This window comes from Carassius auratus, chromosome 31 (genome assembly GCF_003368295.1).
Source record: "Carassius auratus strain Wakin chromosome 31, ASM336829v1, whole genome shotgun sequence".
NCBI lineage: Eukaryota > Metazoa > Chordata > Actinopteri > Cypriniformes > Cyprinidae > Carassius > Carassius auratus.
Window position 1 is genome coordinate 2,149,499 of NC_039273.1, and position 13,058 is coordinate 2,162,556.

The 13,058-nt window shown below is 33.8% G+C and overlaps 1 protein-coding gene across 5 annotated transcripts in view; it reads right to left on the bottom strand.

The window, feature by feature from the left end:
- tox2 (TOX high mobility group box family member 2) overlaps positions 1–13,058 on the bottom strand; it is a 116,690-nt gene that overhangs the window by 66,893 nt on the left and 36,739 nt on the right. For 2 of the 5 annotated variants that reach the window (XM_026212951.1, XM_026212955.1), the window contains exon 2: positions 9,536–9,628. The exons of 2 other annotated variants lie outside the window; for them this stretch is intronic. In XM_026212951.1, coding sequence (XP_026068736.1) covers positions 9,536–9,628 — 93 coding nt within the window. The remainder of the gene's footprint in view (positions 1–9,535; positions 9,629–13,058) is intronic. One more of the 5 variants, XM_026212954.1, reaches the window with a different exon arrangement.

Here is a 13,058-nt window from a genome sequence, read left to right on the forward strand (position 1 = left end):
ATTTTGAAAGACTATATAAATATATTTTGAAATATTATATAAATATAAATATATTTTGAAATATTATATAAATATTAGTGCTGTCAATCGATTAAAAAAAATTAACTAATTAATCGCACAATTTTTTTAAATTAATCGCGATTAATCGTGATTAATCGCAATTAAAAGACTGAAACTTTTTGGATATGTAAATGTAAAATGTAAATAATTAATGTAAACTCAAGACAAAGAAACAATTTAAATTCAAAATATGATTGTTTATTGGAATTTTTGTTTAACTAACAAAGATTTTCTCATGTAAACAACATACCTGCAATAAACCATCAATATCCTCCAAATTAACTGTTGGCTTGAAAGCCATATTTATTACAGAAATAAAAACACAGGCATGTAAGTACCATTTGAATTTCAAAACAATCAATGCCAATAAAAAACAAAAATGATTTCCATGTTGAATTCTAAGTGGACTGCAAAAAAATTCCAAAGTATAGTCATTGCCAGTGCTTTAAGTGGGCCGGTACACACCAGTACTCAGTACCGCCACTTCCAAATATAGCTCTTGAGCGTACCGCCACCTCTCCGTGCGCCCAGAACGTGCTTTTAGCGTACCGGTACGCTCATTTGGACATCTGTTTTAATAGAGGTTTTAATCTTTTACCTGCACTGCCGATTTTCAGAGCGCCCTTCACAATGCAAGCTTCCTAATTCATCCGACCCAGAGCAGAAACTACATTACCCATTCACCCTTAAGTTACACAAGTGAATAGCGCGTGTGTCGCTTTTCCCACTGTTAAGTGTCAACAACTCAACGTGGCCGGAGAAGGTGTGTGAAACTCGTTGTGAGTTATACTAAAGCAAAATCTTGAGTATTTATTGTCTGATAAACATTAAAAACTGTCTGCGGAGGTTGAGTCGTCCTGCAGCCCCCGCCGGCTGCTCATTGGCTGCAGCATCTTTTTTCTAAGTTCTAAAAAAATACCGTAGACGGCAAGGCACAAATTGAGATATTCATTTATCTAATTAATCTATAGCCTATGCTCAAAGAGAATATGATCTTTTTGTCCCCTTTTTGTTTTAAAGCTTGATGAAGAGAGAGAGCGCAAGTTGCTGCAGCTGCGAGGAGGACAGTGATGCACGCGCACAGGAGTGATTGACAGTTCGCGGCACTGTGTACAAAAAATACTCCGCTACAAAATTATTTCGTTTTTTTCATTTAAGCTTATTAACGTTAGCGTTACAGAAAGGTCTGATTTACGCACTGTTACAGTCATACAGTCATAATGTTTCTTGTGGCAGACTCAAGAGTAATCCGGCAGAGTTTTATACTGAAACTTTCCGTCTAAAAGTCCTTCCTTGGTCTTATCCATATTTCTTTGCACTTTGAACACACATAGGCCACAACTGGAAATAAAAAAAACTGCAACCGCGTTAATTGCGTTATTTTTTTTTAACGCGTTAAATATTTAAAATTAATCGAATGCGTTAACGCGCTAATTTTGACAGCACTAATAAATATAAATATATTTTGAAATATTATATAAATATATAAATATATTTTGAAATATTTTATAAATATAAATATATTTTGAAATATTATATAAATATAAATATATAAATATATTTTGAAATATTATATAAATATAAATAAATAAATATATTTTGAAATATTTTATAAATATAAATATATTTTGAAAGACTATATAAATATAAATATATTTTGAAATATTATATAAATATAAATATATTTTGAAATATTATATAAATATAAATATATAAATGTATTTTGAAATATTATATAAATATATAAATATATTTTGAAATATTATTTAAAAATAAATAATGTAAGGTTTTATAAGTGTAAATATATACCATAAATGATAAATATTTAATATTACAAGATTAATATTAATTATTGCAAGTAAATGCAGGTAAATTAGTTATTTTAAACAAATAAACAGATAGGTAAACATACTTAAATGTCAAATGAGTTCATTTAAACATAAAAACTATATATATGACAATATAAAATATAAACCATTTACATAGGTGTAAATATATACCATGCATTTTAAATATTAAATATTAAACATTGTTATTAATCAAATATAAACCTAGAAATAAATAGGATTTAGAAAATATATTAATTTTAAAGAAAGGCTTTATAAATATATACAATAACTAATAAAAAACCAGCTATTCTGCACTATTTCTGTGTGAAACAGTTCATGAAGCTCGAGTGTATTTTTAGAGATTCTCAAATGCATTTATTAATTTAACTTTTTACTCAGATTTCTGATGGTATACATTGTCATGAAAAAATGCAAAAAAAGCAGCCATGGACTTCTAAACCCTACTATATTTGTAGGTTTTTAAACATGATGCAGAAAAGCAATAAGCGATGCAAATATGAGTTATGGTAAAATATTATAAATGCACAACTGTGAGTGACTCATTGCTTTTATATAACAGCAGCAACAGTGATATGATCACTTCCAATTAATAGTTAATAGCATTAAAAAAGCATAAGTATTATAGTGCATTAGTCTAATTGTGGCTGTTTATGGCTGACAAACTTGTGCATTCATGTAGAACATGCATTAGTATTTTAAACAGTCCTCATCCAGTCAGAAGTTATAAATCATCCTGGATGCTGATTGGTCAATACAGCATGACTTCGATTGCTTAATTGAACGGCTAAATACACTTTGCTTCCGTGCAATTCGATTCAGTTCACTAGAGTCCAATTCACATGTCAGTTTGCTTTGGTTTTGACCTTTCGGTCTGTCTCAGTTACTGTAATCTGGCAACAAGCAGCACAGTCCAGGCCAACTTGGACCGAACTATCCAAATAATCCAGCTGTTTCCAGAAGAGCGCTGAGGAGAACAGCGGCGGTAACGACGTGCTCGTCTCCTCTCCGGAGAATGAATAATATTCTGGCAGAGCCGAATCTAATAGGCACCCTCTCTTAGATATTCAGCTGAGAATGGCTCTTATGAAATATTAATATCATACAAAAATATGGCAACTCCAGCGCACTCCATCTCTCAAACTCCAGCGTAATTGACTGTGCGAGTCTTTCCAAATCAGGCGGCGAGGAAGCGAGGGGGAGAAAGAAAGGAACAACAGAGAGCAGGAATATGTCAGCTTTCTCACAAATGAGGACGAATTAAACGTATAGACGTGACAAATAGACGACGCATCTGATGATTACACGAACACACACCCAAATTACTGTGAGTGTGTGTGTGTGTGTGTGTGTCGCTAAATTATGATGATTGGATGTGTTTACACATTCACATAAATTAAAACATTAATAACAAACACTTGGACCATGACGTAAACGCGTTCGAATTATAATATCAGTGTTTATTCCCGTCAGACCGTGAAGTGATAAAAACTCGTCAACCCATTTGTCATGAAAACAAACGAATGCAATGCACTGCAGATTTGTTCTAAATAACACATATTGAGCCACGCCCACTGTGTTCTCTGATTGGCTAATCATACGCAAGTCTCGAAGTGCTACGATAAATAGACGAGCTCCAGCTGTGTCTTATTGAAAGCTGCTGCTCATTTACACACATTTACATTTACAAACCACAATTTAAAAGGGTGTAAAAACTAAAATAAAAAAATGACTACAATTTATAATTTTGAACTTTTTTTTTTTTTTAACAAATGTGTTTTTTGGAGAGAAAAAAAAAATGAAAAATTATTATTATTATTTTTTTTTTTTAATTTATTCATCATTTTAATTTAACCCGTGGCCAATTAGATCTGAGAAATTAATATTATTATTCAAATATTACACTATGAATACTGTATGTACTATCCACCAGGAAACTTTTAAAGGCGACACTGACACAAAATAACATTCAGAATGATTCTTAATGATACAGTTTGAATTTGAATATTGTGATGAGACTTGAAAACCCGATCTTTTTTGTTAATATAATTTTTTTGGTTTTTTGAAAGTTCTAGAAAGTTCATTAAAAAACTATGAAAAATTTTATGTTATTACTTTTTTCGCAAAACAAAACACTGAAATGCACCGGTGAACTGTGCACGGGACATATATTAAGATCAGGTGTATTGTTTTAATAGTGATCATCCGCTGAGAGCAGTCTATGGTGTTTTATGATGCCCTTAAATCCGTAATCACATGAGATTATAGTCCAGGATTTCAGAGATGAGAACTCAATTTAAAAACACCCACAATCGGCTGATAATATGAGTTTGCACGTCCAAACGACGCTCTCTGGATTACACACCAAAACATATTAGCACGTATTTAGCAGAGGAGGGAAATATGAAATCTCATTTGGCTAAGCCTGCCTTCTTCAGATGGTTTAGTGTCGAATCCTCGCTGCGAGTTTAACGCTTCGTTTACAGGTGAAATGTCAGCAAATGAGGGAAAACACTGGGAAGAAGATTCGTTAATATCTCAATTGCTTCAGATGGGTTTCTATGATATAAATCAAAGGTATACAGTCAAGAATCTCAATAAGAATGCGATGAGTTCTAATTAAATGATTTATGATTTTGTTTTCACATTTGTCTCAAAAGAGATGTCTCAAAATGTGCTCAGAGACCAAAAATCTACCAAAAGTCAGAGATCCCAATTTAAGCTCAACCTATTTTCTATAAAAACGTGACTCGTTTGTGTCCGTTCCTTATTCTAGAAATTATTTGGGGAGGAATATCTGAGTCCAAGCTGATACTTAAACTACTTAAACATTATTTCTCCGGAGCAACAACTCAAGGAGGGAAAGAAACTCACGGTGAGAGAAAGAAAGCCTTCAGAGCAATAAACTCTCTGAAAATAGCTGTGTGTGTGTGTGTGTGTGTGTGAGGAAGCTGAAGGTGAGGGTGGGTGTGTGTGTGTGTGGGGGGGTTGATTTCAGCTAGTGAGCGGATGTTTAACTGAACCAACTTTTAACTGAACCCTGTGTGTCGAGATGTAAAGATACCAAACAAAGGCCTAAAACCTCGTTCCCCTCCCCTCACCGCAACACCTGACGCACGGGTCGAGGAGAAACGGCACGTTTCCTCTCTGAGCTGTTAAAGTGGTTGTTCAGAGCTCAACCTTCATGCCATGGTTTGGTTAGACTTCTTAAAAGGCGGCTGAGGAGACGCTTGATAAAAGGCAGATAATTTTAAACCATTCATATGTAAATGCATGTATGCATCCGGAAAACTGAGCTAAAAAAAAAAAAGTTTTTTTTTCTTCTTCTTCCTCCCTCTGTCTTTTTTTAGTTCGTTCCTCAGAACTCTGGGCATTGTAAAAATATCATATTTTTCGGTTTTATTTATGAAAGTGTCAAGACTCTGTGAAAGCACTTTAATAACTAACTGCAGAATAATGAAATACACAACACAACTGAATATCTCTATATTTCCTATAATGATGCAGTCATTAAAATACCAGTGAACTTCTATCACTTTTGCAAGCTTTTGTGAATTCTGTAGTTAATAAAATATCTTACCGCTGAAAATAACTAGGAAAAGACACTAACACTTTGCTAAGTCTTTATATATAATGCATCATAAAAGTATTTTGAATGCATTAATTATGCATCCTAATGCATCATGAATAATAACAGCTATATTACATTATTGTTATGCCTCACTATAATGCTTATAATGCAATTTGATTACGTTTTTAATAGTTAGAGCTTATTATTACTGAAATATACGTTTTTAAATATTAAAATAGAAAATCTAAAAACATGCAATGGAAATACAGATGTAATACACACTTCACATTACAATGATGCATGCATATGGAAATCGACTTATGTAACAGTCAGTATTTTCAATGACTTTTCCAAGCCTGAAAATCACTTAAAAATACCCTAGTATTACCATAAGCACTAAAAAACTATTGTATAATCATGCACTCTTTTTTATTTTTATTAGTTTCCTTATAAAATATGCTTATTGTTAGAAAAACCAAGATTTTTAACAGCACCTAGATGATAATACCACAGTATTCTTGAAAGTAGCTCATAGTTACAGTGTTATGGATATGAAACTAAATAGTACCATGGCCTATCTTTCAAGAAAGGGGGAAAAAATCAATCAACATTTAAAAATTCCCTGATATTTCCCGTGTTTTTTTCCCTGGCCGTGGGAACCCTGATAATGGATTGAATGCGGAAGGACCGGTCAGCGTGAGCTGCTTTGTTAGCTCTCCAGCACTGATAAATGATTTACGATGCATGGTTTCTGGAACATCAATACCATCTCGTTTCTAATTAAAAAGAAGCCGCCCACAATATTGCACACAGCGGTATTCAGTGGAGCAGGATGCTGAGAAGATCATTCCCAAAGAAAAGCTTCTGCAGCAGAGGATTTCGTGGTGTTTTGGAACAATGTTATTTCCATAGTTTCACACTTTCAGTTAATGTGCTGAGTAGATCAATTGAGAACGCTTGGTTCGAGTCTTTCCAGTGAGTCAGACGTGTTTTACTTTGTTAAAGTACAGACGTCCTTTCAAGTAACGGAAAGTGAAAAAGGAAACTTAGGTAATTCTGAGTCAAACATGCTCACATTTGTTAGTGAATCACTCGTGAGGGTGATTGTGTGTGAACATTTGCAGCATTGCAAACATAAGTGAGTGATGCACAACTGCTGGACTACAGTGTAAAAACAATGTCTGGAATCTAAAGATGATGCTAAAATGACTTTATGTTCATGTGCATCCCAAATCCTACAATGCATTCAACGAATACACTATATCCACTGTGTTTTTGCAATACTATCAATAAAAAGAAAAAAAAAATGCATACAGCACAGAAATTGCAGTTGCAATTTTTTTCATTTGTTTTACAAAATTCATTTCTATGTAAATCCCTCATAATTTTATGATGTACAGTTGCATAAAAGTTGCAGTATATTGCATTGTGTGTGTATATATATATATATATATATATATATATATATATATTGCTTGGCAACGAATACAATTTTAATTATTATTGAATAACATTATTGAATGCGATTAATTGCAGTTCATTGCATTGTTATGCACAAAGATAATAATGCATTCAAAGTAAATTGAGCCTACTGCTATATGATCAAAAGTGTAATAACATTTGATTTGCAAACACTTTAAATAAATAAGAATAAAGTGCTCTTTTTACATAGTATCAATTAAAACATTTATTGTAGCCTAAATTAGCCTGGGTTGGAAGAGGTGGGCAAGAGCGGTTCAGTAATATATAGTTCAGTGATTGTGAGCACTAACCGTACTACAGATCTTCTGATACGTGCTGCATGATTGAGTGAATATTTCTGATCTGTAAAGCAATAAATTGTGATAGGGACATGTGTTATCGCATCGCATATGACTCAAAATAATATACCACAAAGTTAACAACACAATTCAATCCATTGTGTTAAGCGACAGCGCTTCGGAAACTTTCTATTTCCAACTTATAAAGTCATGATTACGAGATTACATTTACGAGAATAATATATATATATATATATATATATATATATATATATACAGTATATATATATATATATATATATATGCATGTGCCAATGCAAAGAAAAAAAACTAGTACTGTAGTATTACCTTATGTGCTCAACAATCTTAACCATGCAATTTATTATAGATGTATTAGTTGGTGCTTTTAAACTATTATAACCAAAATAATTTAATATTTAAAATAATAAAACATAAAAATATATAAATGTGAAACAATAATAAAAATATGCCAAGGTGAAAAAATTGCAATAAAAATATCCACATTAAATAATATTCACTTATAAAAAATTGTACCAAAAATAGCTGTGATATTATCTGAAATACCTTGGAGTACCATGTAAATACCACAGTGATATGGTATTCATTCAGTGTCTTGGTTTTACCATTTAATTTAGCCACAGTGTGTTCTGTAAGTCAAAGTAGTTACACTTGACTGTTCGGTTTTGGTTCAAACTTCAACTTCATTCTTTAACGTTTGTGTGTGTGCATGGAAACCCAACATGTGTGTGTGTGTGTGTGTTTGTGTGTGTGTGTAGGAAGAAGGTTATGGTGGGTGTGAAGTGTGGCCCTTTGGGCACGTATAAGGACTCTCAGTTTATCATGTGTCCCTCAGAGAACCACAAAGCCACCACAGACAGAAAGACAGACCGAGACACTCTCAGACAACAGGGGGCGCTAGACCAAGCCCCGATCCAAACCTAGTGTGCTGCCTACACAGACCACTATGAGGGAATCAAACATGATGAATGCATCAAATGTTTATTATAAATATATTTCAATGATACGAAAACTATCAATAATCCACTTCATAGTTAAATCAAAATTATTGTTTTATGTGCTTTTATTCATTTTAAAGTATTGCTTCATTAGTTTAGGAACACGTTTATGTAAAACATAGTTGTATTTTTTGCTACCTATGACAGATTATTACAAAATAATCACTAGTTAAGATGCTAAAGATTAAAGACTTGTTCACAGAAAAAAAAAAGCTAACTATAACGATAACCGTTTTGCCGTCTCGTGTTCAAGCTGTTTAAAGTGAGGTGTTTTCTGATTGGCTGTTAGTGTTTTTATCATTTTTAAATAAAATCTCATTTATATCAGGCACATCAAGGTCAGCTCATTAGAGCATTGTGGGTCCTTCAGCACCACGGGTTGTTACTATGATGACAAAAACTCTCAAATTTAAGGCCTTAAGAAGTCTTAAATGGTACAAGACACATCTTAATTATAATTTCAGGAGGTCTTAAATTTGGGGACGGTAAGACAAGAATTGCGATACAGCTTAGTGTGACAATTAAACTTCAAAACGTTATGATTTCATTGAAAAAATATGATCGTTGGATGTTTCATAGTCAGCTGCTGCTATGCTTTGTGTACTGCGGTTACTGGGATTGAATGCCTTATTTCTGCCGTTCCAAAAGCGCCGCCTGCTGGCAGATAATAAATGTGCATTTTCAATTAACCGTCTGCTGTTTATGTTCAGACCAATGTGAAAATCAGCCCATGTTTTTACGCAGCAAACACGCAAAGTAGTAAATATGAACTGGTGGATGGAAAATAAGAATGCAATAAAAATGTAAACAATTAAGACAGTAACATATATTTCTAAGTTGTTTAATGAATATGAGTTACTGACAATAGTTGATAAAATCATTTGATAAAACTTTGTTTTTGTGAAAACCTGTATCTGAACTTTAAATCAGACTTTTTACAATAACAATAATTTCATTTTTGCATGTCTTAATCTTAAATATAAGCTTAAATATCCTGAAGATACTCTAATCAATTCATGTTTTTGGGTATATAATTGTCTGAACCTCGGCTAAGGAGAAGGGTTTATTACGGCACCTCAAGCAATTTTAGTTGAAGACCCTTGGTCTATAAGAATGTGTATTTACAAAGATGCATTTTTTGTGTGTGTGTGTGTGTGTGTGTGTGTTTGTTTTTAAATATATATTTAAAGTAGCAATCCCATCTACTGTCCTTGCATGCATAATACAGCATTTTCAGCAATTATGAGTATTGTGTCTCACCCCTGAAGAGGGCAGTCTTTTCTCCTCAGGGTTATGCCTCAGGGGTAAAGCGCTGTACAGCCTAACACCTCGATCTCCTACACCGTATCTGCTCTAAGAGATGGAGAAAAGAGGAGAGAAAAACAGAGGACAACGGGCCCAACTTAGAAGAGTATGAGCGGAACAAGAGACACAAACCACGGGAGACAGTCACCGTCACTAATCGAAACATCAGCAATAACAAAGAGGATTTCTGTGGTGTTTACCCTGACTACAATGATACCAAGCCAGATGCTGTGGCCAGTTTCCGGGGTTGTTAATATTAATAATACTAAGGCATAGATCACATTACGATCAGCACTAGTACCAGTGATGATTGACTTCAATGCCACTAATAACATATTGTGCTCTGCAGCAATAATGACATGTGAACTGATTTCAGTCAGTCATTCTGGCCTCTTCCCACTGCGTGTACATGTATCAGTGTGTGTGTGTGTGTGTGTGTGTGTGTGTGTGTGTGTGTGTGTGTGTGTGTGAGATCTCCTCTGTCCCGCTCTGTGTGTCAGGCTTGTTTGAGGAAACGCTCCCGGCAGGAGTTTTGGCAGTCTGGGTTTGGGAATCGGAGCAATCCAACATCTAATGATTCACACAAGAGAGTGTGCCAAAGACACACACACACACAGTACACACACACACACACATTTGAAACTAGTGTAGTGTACTTGTAGTGCACACTAATGATACTACAAGCGATCATGAAATACTGCCTCAGGCTCATTAACAAAATACTAAGGTAAACATACAAGGTAATACCTCAGCATTTCTTTGAAGTAGCATGGCATATGAACAGCGCTGTGTAGTGTATGTAATCTGGATTATGTAATCAGATTACAAAAATCTACAGTAGTACTTGTAATCCGATTGTATTATGTTTTAAAATGTTTATAATCATACTTTCCATGGATTACATGATTACAAATGATTCACAATTTCAAATGTAAAAAATGTAAATAATACGGTAGGTCAAAAGTAATCTATAAGTAATCCAAAAGTAGTCCGATTACATTATCGAAAATGAGTAAACTAAATTACATTAATATTTTTTTTTTTATCATGTAATTTGTAATCAGTAACAGTAAGTAATCTACGCATCACTGTGTATGAATGTGGAAAATATAAAAAGATTGTTTATTTTACATTTTAAATACACACACACACACACACACACACACACACAAAACTACCATGGTAATACACATACACAATACACAGTACTATGGCGCAGTCAATTTCTTTTAATTACAATACCAAAAATAAACAGGTTTGGTGTCAAATCTGTTCTAACACTAATCTAAGACGATCGTTTTCTCTCTTTAAAAGTTTCAGTCTTTAAAACGCAAGCAAATCCCCCACACGTGAAGTGACTGAATCTACACATCACTGTAAATCAGAAAGCGCTGTATGACTAACAATATGCTGTCAAGTAAATCCAAAGCGCCATATTTAGTGCGTTGAGAATGTCCCTCATCAGATGTCTGCGTGCAGATCTAATGACTGTGCTGCTAATTGCCCAGACAGAGTGAAGGGATCGTGGGATGCTGTCATCTACTTTTCTTTCTTTTTCTCTGGTTTGTATCTCTCTCATCGCTGCAGCTAAACATAGACACACAGCAGGGGTTTTCTGCACCTTGTGTCTTCCTGTTAACCGCCGCACGTGTCCGTAATCGATGTGCCCTTTACTGCAAACTTTACTGTAACCCGTGGGTGACTTGAGGGGACATTTCTGAATGTCTCGACCGATCAGATCCCAGAATGATTGTGGTGAAATCATTTGCTTGACTGGAAGTTTAGTTTAAAATAAAAGGCTCATGGATAAACATTAGAAGTCGACGTGTTGTTGTGTTCCTAGCAAGCTTGTGATGTGACACATCAAACATGCAAACACATGCAAAAAAAATATATACAATTATAAAATGTCATGCCTAGATTAAATACAGTTTGTTAGGATCGGATCACATTTGGTCGAGATACAACTATTAGAAAATCTGGAATCTGAGGGTGCAAAAAATAAATAAATTCATCTTTTAAGTTGTTCAGATTAAGTTCTTAGCAATGCATATTACTTTTGATATATTTACAATAAGACAATTACTAAACATCTTCAAGGAACCTGATCTTTACTTAATATCCTGTTGATTATTTGCATGAAAGAAACATTTATAATTTTGACGCTTACAATGTATTTTTGGCTATTGCTACAAATATCCCCCAGCGACTCAAGACTGTTTTTGTTTCACAAATGATAATAATGTACATTAAAAATAAATTAAAACTAAATAGAAATAGAAAAAATTATAAAAATGGCAAAAGCACAAAAAAAAAAAAAAACATATTGTAACATTACGGTCCATAAACATAATAAGAATAAGAACAGGAACCTGTTTATAGAGAGGTCGTGTAAACATGCAATGCTGTGTTAAATATAAACCAGAGTCGTCGACTCTTTCTAACATGCTAGTGAAGGAGAGAAGACATGTAAAAACAAACAATCAAGACAAAATCCGCATTAAAGAGAAACGCAAAGCACCAGCTGCTTGATGCAAATGCTCTCTAAACCGCAAGAACATTACTGCAGTTTGAATATTGGATATTATTACAATGCAAATTGCACAGGCCAGAGATTAAGTTGCAGTTACAGCCTGAAAAGCACCAAGACCGGTGGAATTATTCTATTTCAGACGCTTAGTAATATTAAATATGGTATAAAATACTAGGTACTGAAGTCTTTCAAGCCCAAAACGTTTAAAAATACCATGCAAGTATCATAAAAGTAGTATAAATATATGAATTAGAATAATTCCTCTGACTCGAATGTAAGATGCTTTTATGATGTTTTTGTCTGTTTATGCTTTGATTGCATGCAGCGTGAGGGCGTCTGATGAGTAAATGATGACAGGATCTTCATTAGTGGGTGAACTTTTCCTCTAACTGGAAGTTCTGTCCAGTGTTTTCCCGTCTGTGAGTCATAAAACATAATCAAAACAAATTAATATAAAAGAAGGCGATTGATTATAAATGAGACAGAAACGGATACGTCTCTGGGCTTCTTTCTCTTTGGAGCGATCGTTAGGATTCTCGTTAGTCTCTCACAGATTCTGTCTCATTATGTGAATGGGGGATTGTTTTTCGGGTTATGTGTGTGTGTGTGTGTGTAATTAGGATAACACAGAAAAAAATAGGAGTGCTGAACACCTGCAAGACGATAAAAGAAACACACACACACACACACACACACAAACACACACACACACACACAGGTCATTACCAGGATTTCCTTGAGATGATTTTGTCAGAAAATCCACACAATTCTAAGAACGATTTCAAACGTGGTCAAATAACGCTGAATATTTTTTGCACTATAATACATAATCAAAACAGCTTTAATATTTCATAAACTTTTACCCTTTTCTAATTTCCGAATCACAAAAGAACACAAAAGATGATGTTTTTTAGATTCAAAACATAACATCTGGTTTTATTCACT